Raw genomic sequence first — 19,661 nt, 5'->3', positions numbered from 1 at the left:
AGAAGGCAAAGTGTCATCTTGTGTGACCTCAGCTGGAAATGTGCGTGCATGTGTGTATCTCTAGCTGAGGTCAAATTTTTCTGTGCATGCACATGTCTGCGAATGACTGTGGATCTACCGCAAGTATTGGTTTTGGAGTTAGAAACAAATTTTAGCAAGTAGGTGTTTGCGCAAATATGGAATCTATGAATAATGAGGATTGACTGGGTTTCTTTTAAAGATAAAGACTCTTTTTTTTAAAACACAGCTACAATAGTTATCACACTTTTATTAGTAAAACAGTAATTCCTTACTATCACTCAGTGTCCAATCAATGTTCAAATTTCCCAGTTGTCTCATAATTTTTAAAAATTTACCTTGTTCAAATGAGGATCCAAACAAGATCCATATATTGTAGTTGGTTGAAATGTCTTTTATGTTGGTATAGAGGCTCCCCATCCATCATTTTTTCCCTTATTTGTTAAAAAAACTGGATTGTTTGTCCTGTAGAGTTTCCTGTAGTCCAGATTTCGATTTTTGCATTCCCATGCTTTCAAATAACATCTTGATCTCTCTCCTGCACTTCCTACAAATAAATTAGCTCGATCAGATTCACTTCAATGTGTATTTTGGCAAGATCAGTTCATAGGGTTGATTCTTTCCCTTTATTTACCAATTTTCAGAACGATGACTAATTTTTTAGCATTCTCCAAATATGATGAATGAGGTTTCTTTTTGGCAGGAAAGGACATGTGTCATTAGGAACTCATGGACTTAAAAATATTTGATAAGTTTCAATCTATCATAGTTTTTATTCTTATTAAATTTCAAACATTTCCCAATTTTGGCCAGCAAACACCTCTTCATGTTACCTCTTGAGTCTTTTTGATACTACCCTAGTCTTCCTTTCTTTCTGGCATAATAAGATCTTCCTGGCCTGTCATGAACGTTTCTTATCACAGAAATGAAATTAGATTTTTCTCTAAAGAGTCCTAGTTTTCTTTGAGGGGTGGGGGAAAGAATGGTTTATACACACACACACACACACACACACACACACACACACACGGTTTATAAATATATGTATATATATTTTTTTGCTGAGAAAGATTTGCCCTGAGCTAACATCTGTCGCCAATCTTCCTTTTTTTGCTTGAGAAAGATTAGCCCCAAGGTAACATCTGTTGCTGGTCTTCCTTTATTTTGTACATGGGTCACTGCCACAACCTGGTCACTGATGAGTAGTGTAGATCCGCGCTGAGGAACCAAACCCGGGCCACTGAAGCAGAGTGCACCGAACTAAGCCACTAGGCCACTCAGCCAGCCCGAGAATGGTTTTTAGATAGCACAGTCTAAGTGCTAGTCATATTCATTGCTACTGGGTTGATCATTGTTTCTAGACCTTTTTTTTTATTTTTAATTTTTTATTGAGTTAATGATAGGTTACAATCTTGTGAAATTTCAGTTGTACATTATTGTCTGTCAGTCGTTTCTAGACCTTTTAAGAAGACTAGTTAAAGAGAAACTTTGTTGTTCTTGTTTTTAAAATGAAAAAATGGATTTGTGTGTGTGTGTGTGTGTGTTTGAGCTCCTTCTTCCCTCGGTAAGATATATGGTTCCATATTCTGTATACTTTTCTCTGTATTTCCTTTTTTTTTTTTTTCCACGTAACAGTGTATCTGGAGATCATTCTTTAGCAGTATGTAGAAATCATCCTCATTCCTTTTTACATCTACATACTGTTTTATTGTGTGGATGTACCATAGTTTATTTATCACATCCCCAGTTGATGGCCACTTTGGGTTGTTTGAGTCTTTGCTGTTATTGTTAATGCTTTAGTGAATAGCCTCATGTATACTTTTTTGTATTTTTGCTATTATATCTTTGTGATAGACATCTAGAAATGTGATTACAGGTTCAAAAGATAGATGCATAGTTTTGTGAGATATTGCCAGATTCCCCTCTGTAGGCTTGTACCATTTTGTATGCCCAGTAGCGGTGTGTGAGTGCTTGTTTCCCCATTCCCTCACCAGTCCATGTATTGTCATACTTTTGTGTTTTTAGGTGAGAAATGCTGCCTCAGTGTAATTTTAGTTTGCATTTCTCTTATGACAACTTTATTTTTTTGTGTGTTTGATGTTTTGCATGTTTCCCTTGCAAAATGGCTGAAGCTCTCTCTCTATTAGGAATAATCCTTTCTTGCAACATAACTTGTAAATAATTTTTTGCAATGTATCATTTTGCTTATACCACTATTTCCTATGCAGAAAGTCTTTTTAATTTATATGATGACATTTTTCAATTTTTTTTTTTATTGCTTTCTGGATTTTAAGTCAGGGATTTTTTTCCTACTCTCAGGTGATAAAGTAGTTCACCCATGCTGTCTTCTGCTGCATGTGTGTTTTTTTTCTTTTTTTTTCAGGTGGTTCTCTGGTCCATTTGGAATTTATCTTGGTGTAGAGTGAGAAATGGATCCAATTTTCTTTTTCCACGTCTTTATTTAGTTATCTCGATACCACTTACTGAAAAGTCCATCTTTTCCCCACTAATTTGAGATGCCACTTTTACTGTGTACTAAATTTCCATGTGTACTTTTATCTGTTTCTTATTGGTCTATGTATTCATTACAAAGTTTTAATTAGAGAGCCTTCATCTAAGCTTTTAAAATTATACATATTTATTTTTGATATTTAAACACATGTTAAAAAATTTAGATGTAGAGTTATGTGTTTAATTTAAAAAGATGTTAGCTTACCCCAACACTAGAATATTCCAGGGAATCATGGTTAAAAGTCACCAGCTTATTATGAACTTTTAATATAGTAGCTGTAAAGAGTTGGTGGATTATTGGAACTATTCTGGGGAGTCACAGGTCAGGAAGAAAGGTTGGAATTTGGGAGGGAAGGGTAGAAAAATGTTTTTTGAGATCTTGGAAAATAATTTCTTACAGGACTTTTGATATGTAAGATTTGTATGAAGATTGTAAAAAGTATATCATACATTTGTTGATGTAAGTTTTTAGTAAACTACTTCTCCTTTTTGTTTCTTTTAGCACCATGTATATATTTGGTGGTTTTAATAGTCTCCTCCTCAGTGACATCCTGGTATTCACCTCAGAATGGTGTGAAGCACACCGGAGTGAAGCTGCTTGTTTAGCAGCAGGACCTGGCATCCGGTGTGTGTGGGACACAGGGTCATCTCAGTGTATCTCCTGGGAGTCGGTAACTGAAGCACAAGAAGAAAAGTTAAAATCCGAGTGTTTTTCCAAAAGAAGTATGTTTTTTCCTCTTCTTAAAATTTAATTAATTTGAGATCTCATTTTATCTGAATTATGAAAGCACTTTAAGGCATATGTACAAGTTTTATGTTCATTTTATTATCCAAAATTATTCAGTAATAACTTACGCAAAGGCTTTATGGGTGTTTGAAAATTGGATTGTAAGTATCTTTACAATGGATGGGAACATGCCATGTGGCTCCTAGAAGCTGTCTGCAAATGATGGAGACAAAACCTCGTTGACGTTGCATAAACTTTGGATACCAACTCTGGAACCTGGCTGTAGTGGGTCTGAGGCAGTGCAGTCCCATGACTTATTTTGTGATGATGGAAATGTTCTACGTCTGCACTGTCCCAGTGTGGTAGCTCCTAGCCACATATGGTGTCAAACACTTGAAATGAGATGGGTGTGATTGAAGAACTGAATTTTTAATTTTAATTAATTTAAATAAAAAACTACACGTGGCTAGTGGGTACCATATTAGATTATGCAGTTCTGACGTTAAGGAGGAGATTAAGAGGACCAACCCAGAAAAGCTGTGTTGGAGTAGATTGTTCTAGTGGGTAGAGGTAGAGTTGCTGTCTTTGCAAAGAATTCTTTTCTGGCTTCTCTAGTTGGGCATAGCAGTGATAGCAAGACAGTTGCTGAGGATGGGAAGTGATCTCTCCTTGTAGAACCTCCCCTTATGTTTTCCAGTCTTTCTTCATCTTGCCTGCTTAACTTCTTACCCTTTTGCTCTGACATACAGCACAGTGCAATACAGTGAAGTAATATTTGAGAAAGTCCTTTAAAAGTAAGAAAAATATCTCTGCAAAGTATTTGTTCACTTCAATTAATTTAAAGTATGTTGGCTGAATTTTTTAACTATTAGGGTTGGTGTAGCAGTTACCATGAGAGTTATGGTGGATAGAGTCAGCTTTCATTCTCCTGGAAGGCTCCAAATTCAGCTGAACATAAATCCTCAGTAAGAATACCCAGGCAACTTCCAGGTTCATTGGTAGGCCAGTGAGTGCTAGAGAACCAAGATGACCTGGTAGGGTTAGTCACTGTGTCCTAAAAGGGATAAAATCAGTGAAGTGGTTATTTTTTAACTACACTGTAAAAGTTAAATGTGCAAGTTGATAGGCAATGTTTAATTATCTTAGGTGGTTCAATATAAACCCATTTGCTGTGAACTTATCTCAGATGTCACCACCCTGATTCACTCTGCTTTCTGTGTGGGCCCAGTCCTAGGGGTAATGACCAGGGCAGGAAGAGCAACCTAGGAGCTGGCTCCTGGGGTCTTTGTGAGGGTGGACTCCACCTTTTCTTGTCCGTGGACTCCACCATTTGCCAAGTCTACAAGTGGTTCAACAGATGAGGTAACATGGTTAGGCGCCTTCTCTTTTATTGTTGACCTTGACCTGTCTAGGGTCAGTAGGAGGTGCAGTAGGTCAGTAGTAGCCCAGAAGTTCTCGAAGTTGCACTCTTGGATTTACATATACGTGTACAAAATGGAGCTCAGCCTAGTGCCTCCTTTGGGGTTCTGTGGTGCTGCCTACTTCCTGGGCCCAGATTAGCCTTGTCTAATAGCTGGGAGGAATGGCTTGGTCTCCTACATTACTTCGTTTGGCTCCTGGTCAGCTCTTGGTGTTCATTCTATCGGTAGTTAGTTTTTTTCTTGGGGAGAAAAGTACTCAAAGAACCAGGCCTACTTTCATTATATTTCATTATTGTTGAACTAAATTAACCTATCTTTGTTTTTCACTTTCTATGTACTTTTGTTGGGGGTACAAAATAATGTTTCTTCAGGTTCTTTACTTTTTTCTAAATACTATTTTAACCTGAACACACCAACATATTTTCCTGCCAGTTTCACTCCTCATTTTACTTTCCAACCCTTGTTACCTTTTTTTTTTTTTTTACCTCAGTCTCAGATTGTGTTCAACAGCAGCTATAAGAGCCTGTGACTTTTCTGAGGAGCAGCTGTCACAGTTGATGAGTTTTTCTTCTCTTCATAGCTTTTGACCATGACAGATGTGACCAGCACACGGATTGTTACAGCTGCACTGCCAACACCAACGACTGTCACTGGTGCAACGACCATTGTGTCCCTATGAACCACAGCTGCTCGGAAGGCCAGGTTAGGGGCTGTTTCTCAAGGATTTCAGAGGATGGAAAAATCCTGAATGGGGTTAGGTATAGATTATAGTATGTATGGTATAAATACTGACCCAGAGTTGTTTTTCAAACCTTTAATGTAGATTTGGATTTTATTATTTCTCAGGTTTTCTTTTAGGAAGGGACGCTCTATACATCCTAATTCCAAAGATCTTGCTAACCACAAGGATTGATGTCTCGTGTTTTAGAAGAAGGCAGGGCTGTTATTCTGAATACTCCCCACTCCCTAGGCATGGCTGTGGCTAAGTACTAGATCCCTTGGTGTGAGACTTGTAATGGTGAGCACACTCTACTTGTGCACGGGTTGGGAGCAAGTTAGCACCTGAGAATGAAAGTGAGTCAGTTGTGTAGTGGCCACACTGAATTGTGGAAGTAATAGACTTTGCAAAATCTCCTTGTTACATGTTATATTTTGGCTTAGCATAACTTATGCTCACCATTTATGATTTTTATTTAGATTATAAGGCAAAAAAGATATTATGACTCAGGTTTTATAGCTTTTGACAGTTTATAAGACATTCTTTGTCAGGCTGTAAAGCAATTCTTAAAATATAAAACTTTCAGACTGTTTGGGAGGCATTTGGAAAGCAGCAAGTTAAACATCCCCATTTTACAGATGAGCAGGTTTCTGAAGCATGGTGTTTAAACGAGTGCACTGCTTCCTTGCCAGGTAAAGGCATGTCCTTGAATAGAACATTTCACTACAGTGTCTCCACTGCAGTGCTGCTCCATCTGCATCTTATTTATTTATCTATTTGCAGTTTTCTTCCTCCATTAGATTTTGTTGTTTTTAGTTTCCCAGTTGTCCTTACCATAAATTCTCTCTGTGGATATAAGAGAAAAGCTTTTGTCCATTGTGTTCTAGATCTCCATTTCCAGGTATGGGAATTGCCCCAAGGATAACCCCATGTACTACTGTAACAAGAAGACCAGCTGCAGGAGCTGTGCTCTGGACCAGAACTGCCAGTGGGAGCCCCGGAATCAGGAGTGCATCGCCCTGCCCGGTAGGCTTTGTTGGGGCATCTGATATATGTGAGTCCAAAGACTTCACACGCACACCCTCAATACTGTGCAGCCTAGATTGAACCCAGCAGAGGTGACGAACTCATTTTATCCATGCATTACAGCATACTACTATTTTGGTTGTTATTTTTTAAAACAGAGATACAGTTCTTAAGTATTTACTCCTACTGTCCTTTAAAATAAAGTGAAGCATCATCTGCTGCTTTAGAAAATCAAATGGCAGCTTGGCTCCATATTATTATCATTATCATTATTATTATTATTATCATCATTATTATTGAGGATGATTAGCCCTGAGCTAACATCTGCTGCCAATCCTTCTCTTTTTGCTGAGCAAGGCTGGCCCTGAGCTAACATCCGTACTCATCTTCCTCTACTTTATATGTGAGACGCCATCACGGCATGGCTTGCCAAGTGGTACCATGTCCACACCCAGGATTTGAACCGGCGAACCCTGGGCTGCTGAAGTGGAATGTGCACACTTAACTGCTGTGCCACTGGTCCAGCCCCCTGGCTCCGTATTATTGAGCCTGCTTCATTGTCCCCATCCCACTCTGCTGTGATAACCTGGGAACAGAATGCAGCAGTCTCGGCAGCCAGTCTGCTGGGCACTTTATGAAGACTACTACTTTTTGACTACTGGGATTAGGTTGTCAGCACCTTCTGACAAGAAGGAAAAGAGAGGTGCCTCTGTCAGCAGCACTTTTCTGGGTTCATCTCCAGCCTCAAATACTTCAATTTATGGCACTTCTGAGGTTGGGGGCCTGAAACTGTGATATATTTGCTCAACCAGATGTCCAGGAAAGGGGAATTCTGTGGTTCTGCACAACATCTAAGGCATGTGCAGGGCAGTTTGGCTCTACCAGGCCCCTTTTGAATGTCCTTTGGAAGCTGGCATAAATGAGCTTCTTGTTCTCATTGCATCTCAAACTTTAATGTACAGCAGAGCACCTGAGGATTGTATTAGAAGGAAGATTCTAGTACAAATCTGAGGTAGGGCCCAGGAATATACCTTTTAACAAGAAGTGAGACTGATGCCACCCTTTGAGGAGCAAATCCTAATCTGTTCTTAAAGGATCCCTTTCCCGTGGTCCCTTCCATTTATCTCACTGTTAGTGAACATGGTTGATGGTGTCTCCATGGTGCTTTTGTTCTGGCGAAGTTGCTTCTCTCATTCACTTTCTTCCAGGAAGCGTTCATAGATTCCTTACAGTTCTTTAGGTGGGTTCAGGGCAGTCACAGTAGCAGATTATAAGCTTGCCTTGTGTGCTGCAGCCATATCACTTTGGTTTTTTCCCAAAGAGAATCTTTCCATCTCACTTTTGGGATGTTTTGTGCACTTGATGTTACCTTCCACTTGATGACGTGAAAACGCTGTGGCTTTTTTTTTTTTTTTTTAAGATTTTATTTTTTTTTCTTTTTTCTCCCCAAAGCCCCCCAGTACATAGTTGTATATTCTTCGTTGTGGGCCCTTCTAGTTGTGGCATGTGGGACGCTGCCTCAGCGTGGTTTGATGAGCAGTGCCATGTCCGCGCCCAGGATTCAAACCAATGAAACACTGGGCCGCCTGCAGCGGAGCGCGCGCACTTAACCACTCGGCCACGGGGCCAGCCCCCAACGCTGTGGCTTTTGAAGACTGTAGACTTGTTCATTCACCAGCTCTCATTCTTGCTATTTTCTACCCTATCGTTCCAGTATGCATATTTATTTTTTTACTCTTTACTTAGGATTTTAGTCTTATTTCTAATTGTTCTTCAAAAGGAGATTTATAAATCTAACATTGGCACCAAACAGGTGTTTTTTCTAAGACATAGGAGGGTTGACCTCAGAATATGCATCTCTAAATTCAGGAAATATAACTGATAAACATTTTTAAAATTCTTGTATTCTGTATTTGGTCCTTAGTAATGTGTCTGATACCCTTACTACATCCTAATGAAGTACCTGGATTTTAAATTAGAAAAACCATTTAGGTTTTCCATAATTCAAGCTGATGATATAGTAGTTTTGTGTGATTTCTAAAACTCTTTTTTTTCTCTCCCTCTTTACGAAAGAAAATATCTGTGGCATTGGCTGGCATTTGGTCGGAAACTCGTGTTTGAAAATTACTACTGCCAAGGAAAATTATGACAATGCTAAATTGTCCTGTAGGAACCACAATGCCTTTTTGGCTTCTCTGACAACCCAGAAGAAGGTAGAATTTGTCCTTAAGCAACTGCGAATAATGCAGTCATCACACAGCATGGTGAGTTAAAATCCTCAGAAGCTAAGCTTCTAGCGGCCACCTTTCTACTGAGGCCATGAATACGGCTTACCTCTGATGTACTTGACAGGAGGAGGAATGCTAGTATGTGCAGTGTAATAGACATGGAACTTCACTGTCAAATTCTCTTCCTTTAATACCTTCTTTCTTATCTCAAAATTTTTAACACTTTATTAATCATATCTGTTAAATTATATATGAATAATTACATGTGTATTGAATAGTGACATGTGTCTACATATACACATATCCTGGTGACATCAGTAGATGATTTCATACCTGTTTTATTCCTAGGTTCTGCTGGGAGGGGGGGACGTGACTGCTATTTAGCCAGGTTGAATTAAGCCACCTGAGTCATTCAGATTTCAGGTATTTATTACAGTGTGTGATATGATTTAATGTTAATCACCCTAAGAAACATCCATTTGGGTCTTTCTTAGGCCTGGCCATCCCAAAAAGAGAAGGCACTTTCTTATCACGAGTTTCTGAGCACAGAAAGGCCCCGAGTTCTCTTCCTGCCCTCCTGGTGCTCTCAGGCAGCTTGTTGTTGATACTCCAGTCACATTGTGTTCTTTTTTAGTCTGAAGTCCTAGAACTGTGGTCCTACCCTCAATTAAGTAGATTCTCGCAGGACAAAGCTCTTTCAATGACATTGGCTTTGGTACAGAGCAGTTTAGGGGACATGTTCTTCTCGTCAAGCAGGGAGGAGGAATGGGCAGCACTCCCTCAGGTGTAGCCTTGTTCAGGGGAGGACATGGAAGGTGTGTTCTGGGTCCTGGCTGCATGAGGCCTCTGTATATTACCTAGAAGGCCATTCTGCGACTGGTAGTGGTGCTCTGTATTTTACTTTTCTCCAATTAGTATTTTTTTTCCAATGCAACTTTGGTATGATGTGGACACTCAAACATTGGTAATACAATATAAAGGTGGTTACCCCTGGAACACTATGGCCACATGTGATATTTTACATTTTGAAAGCTTTTTCAAATTTCATTATCTCCTTTAGAGACTGCCCATGTTGTTTGTTTCTCTTTTCCTCACCCCAACTATGAGCCTGTTCTGGTGTTCTGCCTTGGCTGTTGGCTGATCTTACCTATGGTCACTGCCTCAGAAAGTTGATGGTTTACAGCGTTGCCCATTACCACTGACTCCCAATTCCATGTCTCTGAAAGAATACCTGGTTAGAAGGGTTCGGCTATCCCAGCTGGCCACAGATACCATATCTTCTGGTCCCCCTTCTCTCTTCCTCAGAGAAGGTTCTGAGTAGTCTAATCTTCTGGGACCACCTTTATACAACACAACTTCACAGTCTTGAGATAAGACTAACCGATGAGAGACAACTAAAGTGTAATGTGCTTCCACAGCTATATGTCCAGACTTAGAGCCCAGACTTGTATGGAAGAACCAGGAAAAGCACCCAACCTAGTCTTTAGGGCAGAGGCTGGCTGATAGACAGCCAGAAAGAGGTAACCCCTGAAGATAAGGAGTGAGTTAGGAAAGTGAAGACGGAAGGACTGTCTGGGCATTGGTACTTGCACGTGCAAGATGCAGGGATCAAGGAGGGCTGAGCTACAGGTGGGTTTGCATGGCTGGCTGCAGGCTGGGTGGAAGGGAATTGCTGTAGCTGGGCCTCCTGAGGGATCAAGGCCAAATCTTGAGAGGCCTTGTCTTAGAATGCTAATTGCTTTGAATTTTATTATGAAAGCAAAGAGAAGCTATTGAAGGACTTTTAAAAAGTATTAATTTTAATTATTTTTCTTTCCTTAAAAAAATACATATTTCAAAGGAAATTTAGAAAATACATTAAAAGTAAGAAAGTGTGTTGTTCCTTACAACTAATATTAACCACTTTGGGGTGTGTTTATTTCTTTTAGTTCTTTTAATAGACATATATTTTTTTCCTCTCAAAAATGGAAATACATTGTACTTTTTGTTTTGTCACTGCCAAAATTAGGAATATCTTTCATTTCTGGACTAAACTTTGTACTTTGATTTAAAAAAAATTTTTTTTAATTGCAACAAGAAGGAAATTTCAGTAGAGCAAGAGACAGAAACTCTGCCGAGGGTTCACTATCCTATTATTCCCTGTAAAATTCAGTGCCAACCCATACACCCCAGCTGAGGGTGGGACTCTTCAATCATCTGAACTGGCCAGGGCCCCGAAACAGGCTTATTAAGTTAAGGATCTGAGGATAGGTACATAACCAAGATTTTATAAATATTGGTAAGATGATTTCATGTATAAATAAACATTTAAACCAAGTTTGGGGGTCGCTGTCTCTTCATAGCATTTGTCATAAGGTATAGAAATTTAGGAACTTGATTATTGCTTTACTTTTAATCTCTGAAAATTTTGATGTGTTATCTTCTCTGAGCTATATTTTTGTCCTTTATGAAATAGCTATATTGAAGTGTCAGGCATGATATGTAACATAAAAATGATGATCTATCCTAATCTGCCATGGCCGGGGGATAGGGAGGTTTTCCTGTATCTGTGGGGTATAAGTAACATAGTGGTTTTTATCTAGAAGCCTGTTTTGGTCATGACATTGATTATGTTCATAGCTGTGTCTGTTTTGTCTATAGTCCAGGCTTACCTTAACCCCGTGGGTTGGCCTTCGGAAGATCAATGTGTCCTACTGGTGTTGGGAAGATATGTCCCCATTTACAAATAGTTCGCTCCAGTGGATGCCATCTGAGCCCAGTGATGCTGGATTCTGTGGAATCTTGTCAGAACCCAGTACTCGGGGCTTGAAGGCTGCGACCTGCATCAACCCACTCAATGGGAGTGTCTGTGAGCGGCCTGGTGAGTGCGTGCGTGAATTGTGCATTACGAGAAGTCCATTGAAAGAGCAACAGTAGGAGGCATGCTTGAGTATTGAGGTGTGTGAAATATTCATGAAAAACAGATGGACTGTTGATATCAAGCATACAAAGCATAGTATAACCCAGAATTTTGAAAGCAGAAGGAAATAGTTTCTGACTCTGAATACTGTGAGCATAAGCAAAACTGAAAACAACTAACACTACTCAAAGAACCAAATATTCTAATTAACAATGAGATTGATTAGTTTGTTGACCACATCAAGTATTGAGAATTGCCCTGACAGGCAAATTTCTTGGTGTTGGCAGAGAAATAGTGTGGAATAAAGAACAAAAATTGCAAATAAAGGCAAAGAAAACATTAGAAAAGCAAGCGGGTCACTGCAGGGATAGTGGACAGAAAGATGGTGTCAGTGGGGAGAAAAAGGATACAAGCAGTTCTGTGATAGGAAGCAGAAACAGCAAGCCTGAACTGCACCCAAGCTACGGGAAAGTACTGAAGGAACAGACACTGAGTAGCTTCACAGGTTCAAATCTCTCCTTTGGGCTCCATTTGGGCTTCATAAAGGCAGGCACAAGGGGAACACCTGCAGCACATGGACAAGCCCAAGACAAGCATCCTGCTCCTACAGAGGGACTCACAAGCAATAGGTGGCATTATGTGGCCGCTTATTTTTTTTTTTTTTTTTTGAGGAAGATTAGCCCTGAGCTAACTACTGCCAGTCCTCCTCTTTTTTGCTGAGGAAGCCTGGCCCTGAGCTAACATCCGTGCCCATCTTCCTCTACTTTATATGTGGGACGCCTATAACAGCATGGCGTGCCAAGCGGTGCCATGTCCACACCCGGGATCCGAACCGGCGAACCCTGGGCCGCCGAGAAGCAGAATATGCGAACTTAACCGCTGCGCCAGTGGGCCGGCCCCTATGTGGCCGCTTTTGGGAGGCTGGACTCCAGTGACACCATATCTCAGTATAGGAAGGTACTGTGATTTGTTGGAGGAGTACAGAGGTGTAGGAGAGAGTTCATAGCACTGCAGGAATCACCCTCAAGTATGATTTCTAAACTTCCTGTAGGGGAGCTTTTCAGCCATTTTAGATTCTAAATGCTCTGGTGTATTTAATGAATGCTGTGGTCCTTCTTCCCACCAAATATACAAAGATCATTTTGCATATTCAGGTGGGTTGCAAAACCACTGAAGTTCATCCTGGGTCCCGTATACTGTAAGGAACTTTGGAACCCCTACTCTTATAGAAAGATTAGCTTGTTCCCTCATGTGTGTCCTTAATGCTCTTTGAAAAGAAAAACAGTTTTTTCCCCCAAGTGTATAAGTATATTTGACTAAACGGTACGTGGTGACTCTAATGTTTTCTATCTTCTCTTTCATTTAGTGTAGCCCACTGAATTGATTTCATGACATACTGGTGGGTCACAGCCCACACTGAAAAGCCTTTGACCTTAGCCAACATGGTGGGAGCTCTAAGTGTCTCTCTTGGGTTTACTTCCCAGCGAACCACAGTGCCAAGCAGTGCCGGACGCCATGTGCCTTGCGGACGGCTTGTGGAGAGTGTACGAGCGGCAGCTCCGAGTGCATGTGGTGCAGCAACATGAAGCAGTGTGTGGACTCCAATGCCTATGTGGCCTCCTTCCCTTTTGGCCAGTGTATGGAGTGGTATACCATGAGCAGCTGTCCCCGTAAGTGAAAAGTGAGCTCTGGGCACTCATGAGTGTCCTGTGTATGGGCGACAACTGCTGTGGCGCAGTACTGTCAGCCTCTGAACATTTTAGGGACAAGACTGGGCTTGATCTTCTGCTCAGGTCTGTCCAGAGATCGCCTGATGGGAACCTTGATACAGAATCAAGCAGAATCAAGCACAGTGACACTGGTAAATAAATGTAGGATAGATCACAGAGTACAGAAATAACTTACCCAACTTCAGTATGATATTGCTCAATCCATGTATTGTCTCCACATCTTAATCTCCTAATTCATAAAGTAAGTGCTTTCCAGTGATGACCTCTAAGGTCACTTCTGCCTCCAACCTCCTGGGATTGAGAGAGGAGAGGAGGAGTCTCTCTTATATGTTGGCAAGATATTGGACTCTTTAATTTTATTATGCCATTTGAACAATCAGAATAGGAATTTTGACTCACAGTAGTTAAATAGTCTGTTAAAGAAAAAGGTAATTTGAATACAATGAATTCAAATCTACATGTGATAATGAATTGAAACTTGTGTTTTTTTTACAGCTGAAAATTGTTCAGGCTACTGTACCTGTAGTCATTGCTTAGAGCAACCAGGCTGTGGCTGGTGTACTGATCCTAGCAATACTGGCAAAGGGAAATGCCTGGAGGGCTCCTATAAAGGACCAGTAAAGATGCCTTCACAGGCCCCTACAGGAAATTCCTATCCACAGCCCCTTCTCAATTCCAGCATGTGTCTGGAGGACAGCAGATACAACTGGTCTTTCATTCACTGTCCAGGTAAGATGCCTTGTGTATCCAAGATCAAATGTTTCACTACCTATTTACAAAGAATAAAACCCTGAAAGCTACATTATTTATATGAATTTCCTTTAAGAACAAAATATAACAGATCATTTTAGGAGAAATAGTTTCACATGAAAAATATTTTTAATGTCAATTAATGAAAATACTGAGAATTTCAGCTGAGTTGTTTTGCTAACTTTCAATACAAAAGTAATGACATTTTCATTATAAAAAATTAAATATTACAAATGTATGTAAAATTAAAAGTGGAATTCCTCTTCTCATCTCCAGTTCTTCATAGAGGTAAAAACTTATAACTGTTTGATGTAGATACTGTTACCCAGCCAAAGTGGGTCCACTTCATGGTGAGTTGAAATCAAAGCCTTCACCAGAAGTAGTTGTCACACAAAATAAAATTTATTTGCAGCAAATAGAGACCACAGGGAATCTTTTCCAAAGCTGTGCCCACCCCACCCCACCCCCACTCACCACTGCCCCCAACTCCTCCCCCCCCTTTTTTTGGATGGGGAGTGAATATTCAAAAGGGAGAGGTAAGTATTCGCTTGCACAGGCTCAGTTGGAAAACATGCTTCCACATACACTGCAGGTTATAGTAATAAGGCCAAAGCTCCTCCTGGGGCGGAGATCTTAACATTACAGTGAAGCAAAGGTAATCTCTTGGGCACTTCTCAACCCATCTGCATCTGGGCAGGCGTGGCTCTTGTGGTGGGGATTGGACTGATTCAGGGCAGTTGGTGATTGCATCTCTTTCCATAACTAAAAGAACATTTGGAGAAACAGTTAAGTGCTTCCAAAACCTCCTTTGAGTTACTTGGGCCAATGTGATAATACCTCCAGAAATACCAATGTGTATTTTTAAAAATAAAAAAATACTATGCATATGATATACATTGTTCTACAGTTTGCTTTTTAATTAAAAATACATCATGGCAATTGTTGAGGGAAAAATTAAAAATAAAATCTGCCAACCCAGAAATTCCTCTCCACAAATACAAGAAAGAAAAAAGGAGAGAAAACAGTTCTATTATTGAGTAAGCGTTAAACCAGACTGTGGTGCACATCACAGGCACTCCACTAATGAGATTGCAAAGACAGAGAGAAATCTCACCCTTTTAAATAGCCAAGCATATACAATCCCTTATGTCCATGGTCTCAAGATGAACAATAACTGTCCTCATGTGAGAGGATTTGACAGCACCATTTGCTATATATTCTTTCATAATTCATCCTAAATTCACCTGGTAATTGGGGTGGCCACTTGTATTAACTAATCGCCTTTATCCAAAGAAGAAAATAAAACTTCTTTTATCTTTATGGCGAGCAGATGATTACAGCTTGGCACAGTGCAACTAGGCTAAATTCCCCAAATGACAAGGAGATGAGGTGCTGTCTTCCTTGATGTTTACATTTCAAAGAGATGGCTCCCAGGCCCTGAAGAAAAATGTTCCTGGATTGTAGAGCTGACAAAAATTTACATATCAAAGGAACAGTGGAAGGATTTATAAATACAGGTTTTCTTAATGAAATGCTCTAAGAAAAGGGAGAGGGGAAGAAAGATCTCTTTTGCTTTTGGCAAGAGGATAAATTCAGCCTGCCTACCTGTTTGCCTCTCTTCCTCCTTCCCTCTCTCCCCCTCCCCTTTCCCCTCTCCTACCTTCTTTCTTCCCTTGCTATCCCTCACTCCCTTTCCTTCCCTTCTCCCCCTGCTTCCCTCTCTATCCCTTCCACTGGTTGGTGCAAGAATGGATAGACCATGATCTGGCCTAAGCCTGGGCTTAGACCCGCTGGGAAGGCTGCCCTGAGAAGCCAACGCTGAGAAATTGGCCTTTGATTCAGACTTTCTATAAATACACAGAAATGTGTTGATGGGCCTGCAGAACAGTTGGGAGAGACTAGGCAGGTGCAAAGACTCCTGGGAGGTTAGTGGGTAAGAACTTCTCCAAGAGCCTGTTAGTGCCAGTGACAGTAAAGCCCCTTGTGAGGACTTCATTAGGGAAAAGACCTCTGTTAACAAAGGTGAAAGGCGTGAGACAGACTAGAAGAAAATACCTGCAGTGTATTTAACAAGTAATTATCATTCCAGAGTATATAAACCTCTTCTCTCCAGAAAAAAAGCTGTCAACCCAACAGAAAAAGTGGGCAAAGGATCTAAAGTAGTCATTCTCAGAGTAGGAAATAGAGAAAACAGGGAAATGCAAAATAAAATGAGAAACCAGTTTTTTAATCTACCAAACTAGATTAAATTTTCTGTGTTCCCTTTTTTCCTCTCTAACATTTAAAGAATCTACAACTCTATTTCTAATCTACTTGTGGTTTAATTAAGGAAATATTTAAATCTGTGCTTTTCCCTTAATGTCAAGAATATATCAGGTGAAATGACAACCCACAGAATGGTAGAAAATATTTGCAAATTATGTATCTGATAAGAGTTTAATGTTCAGGATACGTAAAGAACTTTTAATACTCAGCAATAAAAAGACAACCCAGTTAAGAAATGGGTAAAAGATTTAAACAGATGTATCTCCAAAGAAGATATATGAATGGCCAATAAGCACATGAAAAGAAGCTCAACATCATTTGAGAAATTGGAACCCTCATCCATTACTGGTAGGAATGTAAAATGGTGTGGCCACTTTGGAAAACAGTTTTACATTCCTCAAAAAGTTAAACATAGAGTTATCATATGGCCCAATATATACCCAAGAGAATTGAGAATGTATGCCTGTACAAAAACTTGTGCGTGTATGCTCATAGCAGCATTATTCATAATAGGCAGAAGTGGAAACAATCCACATATCTGTCAGCTGGGCACATGGATAAACAAAACGTGGTATATTATTACAGTGGAATACTATTTGGCAATGAAAAGGAATGAAGTACTGACATATTCTACAACATGGATGAACCTCAAAAACATGGCTATGTAAAAGCAGCCACATGCAAAGACTATATATTGTATGATACCACTTATATGAAATGTCCAGAAAAGGGTAAATATATAGTGACAGAAAATAAATTAGTAATTGCCTAGGGCTAGGGTGGAAATGAGGGATAATGGGCGTGAGATTTTCCAAAGTAGCTGCAGCATTTTTCATTCCTACTAGCAATGTAAAAAGGTTCAGATTTTTCCACATCCTCTCCAGCACTTGTGTCTGCCTGTCCTTTTGATTGTAGCTGTTCTAGTGTATGAGAAATTATATCTCATTGTAGTTTTGGTTTGCGTTTCCCTACTGACTAATAAAATTGAGCATCTAACTGGCCATTTGTATGTTTTCTTTGGAGAAATTACTATTCAAATTCTTTGCACATTTTTAAATTGCATTATTTGTCATCATCTTATTGACCTATAAGAGTTCTTTATGAATTCTAGATTCAAGTTCCTTTTTGGATATATGATTTGCAAATATTTTCTCCCATTCTGTGGGTTTCTTTTTACTTTCTTGATAGTATCTTTTGAAATACAAAAGTTTTAAATTTGGTAAATGTGATGTATCACTGTTTTCTTTTATCTCATGTGCTTTTGGTATTGTATCTAAAAAATCATTGACCCAAGATGACAAAGATTTACTCTGTGTTTTCCTTTTAGAATTTTGTAGACTTATGTCTTACATTTAGGTCCATGATCAATTTTGAGTTAATTTTTGTATATGGTCTGAGGTAGGGGTCGAAATTCATCTTTTTGCATGTGGATATCCACTTGTCCCTAACCATTTGAAAAGACTGTTTTTTTACCCTTGAATTTTCTTGGCACATTTGTTGAATATCAGTTGACGGTAAGTGTATGAACTTACTTCTGGGCTCTCATTTCTGTTTCATTGACCTATGTATTTTGTTCTTATGCCAGTATCACATTGTTTTGATTACTGTAGCTTTGTAGTAAGTTTTGAAATTGGGGAGTCTAAGTCCTCCAACTTTGTTCTTATTTTTCTCAATTGTCATGGCTATTCTGGGTTCTTTGCATTTCCATATGAATTTTAAGTTGAACTTATAAATTTCGACAACATCGACAAAAAGCCAGCTGATATTTGATGAGATTGCATTGAATCTATAGACCAATTTGGAGTGTATGCCAGATGGTAATATGCTATCTTAACAATATTAACCTTCCAATTTATAAACCTGGAACATGTTTCTGTTTCTTTAGTTCTTGTCTTTCTTTCAGCAATGTTTTATAGTTTTCAATGTACATACCCTGCACTTGTTAAATTTACTATACAAAGTATTTTATTCTTCTTCATGGTATTATGAATGGAATTATCTTCATTTCTTTTTCTGATTGTTCATTGCTAGTGTGTACAAATACAGTTAATTTTTGTATGTTGATCTTGTATCATGCAACTTTACTGAACTCATTTAATATTTGTACCACTTTTTTAGTGAATTTCTTAGGATTTTCTACATACAAGATTATATTGTCTACTAAGAAAGCTAGTTTTGCTTTTCCCTTTCCAATCTGGGTACCTTTTTTCAAATTTATTTTTGGGGGCTAATTGGCCTGACTAGAAACCCCAGTACAATGTTGAATAAAAGTGGTGAGAGTGGACATCATTGTCTTCTTCTGATCTTAGGGGGAAGGAATTCAGTCTTTCTCCATTAAGTATGATGTTGGCTTTAGGTTTTTTATACATGCCCTTTATCAGGTTGAGAAATTTTCCTTCTATTCCTAGTTTCTTGAGGGTTTTTTTCATGATTGGGTGCTGGATTCTGTCAAATGTTTTTTCTGTATCTATTGTAATGATCGTGTGGTTTTTGTTCTTTAGTCTATTAATCTTATGTATTACATTAATTGATTTAAGGATGTTAAGCCAGCCTTGCATTCCTGGGATAAAGCCCACTTGCTCATGATGTATATTCCTTTTTAATGTGTTGGTAGATTCACTTTGCTAGTTGGAGATTTTGTGTCTATATTCATGAGGGATGTGGGTCTGTTTTATAGTTTTGTTTCTTGTGATAACTGTTTGGCTTTGGTATCAGGTTAGTGCTGGCTTCATAGAGTGAGCTGGGAAGTATTCTCTCCTCCTCTATTTACTGGAAGAGTTTCTGAAGGGTTGGCATTAGTTCTTCTTTAAGTGTTGATAGAATTCACCGGTGAAACCATCTAGGCCTGGGCTTTTCTTTGTGGAAGATTTTTTATTATTACTTCAGTCTGTTTACTTATAGGTCTATTCAGATTTTCTAATTTTGCTTGAGTCAGTTTTGGTAATCTGTATTTTTCTGGGAATTTTTCTGTTTCATCTAAGTAATCAAATTTGTTGGCATAGTATTTTCTTACAGATAGTTTTTTAGCCATATGTCTTCTCCTGTTTAACCTATTGAGAGTTTTTTGTTTTGTGTCTATTTTGTTCTATCCTTTTTCATTTTGCAAGGTCTCTAAATATCATGAGGTTTTTTTCAGAGCTTGCTTTCTTATTTCACGGATACAATATTTTCTCAAGCCTGTTTGAATATAGCAAAATTACTATTTTTCATTCTCTGAAGTTTCTTGTATTAACCCTTCCTTCAGGGTTAGTTGTTCAGCATGTTTATCCAGGCGATGCTTTTAGGTTGATGATTTTCTTATACTGGTGACTTCGAGGTTGATTTTGTATATAACTGAGTGTCTAGATTTGTTAGTATTGGCCAGTATT

General features: G+C 39.1%; 1 protein-coding gene across 4 annotated transcripts in view; it reads left to right on the top strand.

Moving 5' to 3' along the window:
• The window catches only part of ATRN (attractin), a 177,577-nt gene that overhangs the window by 87,528 nt on the left and 70,388 nt on the right, over nucleotides 1-19,661 (top strand). For all 4 annotated transcript variants that reach the window (XM_046678084.1, XM_046678087.1, XM_046678085.1 and 1 more), the window contains exons 12-18: nucleotides 3,032-3,252; nucleotides 5,258-5,379; nucleotides 6,283-6,421; nucleotides 8,495-8,685; nucleotides 11,290-11,509; nucleotides 13,033-13,218; nucleotides 13,774-14,007. In XM_046678084.1, coding sequence (XP_046534040.1) covers nucleotides 3,032-3,252; nucleotides 5,258-5,379; nucleotides 6,283-6,421; nucleotides 8,495-8,685; nucleotides 11,290-11,509; nucleotides 13,033-13,218; nucleotides 13,774-14,007 — 1,313 coding nt within the window. The remainder of the gene's footprint in view (nucleotides 1-3,031; nucleotides 3,253-5,257; nucleotides 5,380-6,282; nucleotides 6,422-8,494; nucleotides 8,686-11,289; nucleotides 11,510-13,032; nucleotides 13,219-13,773; nucleotides 14,008-19,661) is intronic.

This window comes from Equus quagga, chromosome 12 (genome assembly GCF_021613505.1).
Source record: "Equus quagga isolate Etosha38 chromosome 12, UCLA_HA_Equagga_1.0, whole genome shotgun sequence".
NCBI classification, from domain to species: Eukaryota; Metazoa; Chordata; class Mammalia; order Perissodactyla; family Equidae; genus Equus; species Equus quagga.
Note: the sequence above shows the minus strand (reverse complement) of the source record. Positions and strands in the feature narration are given on the sequence as shown.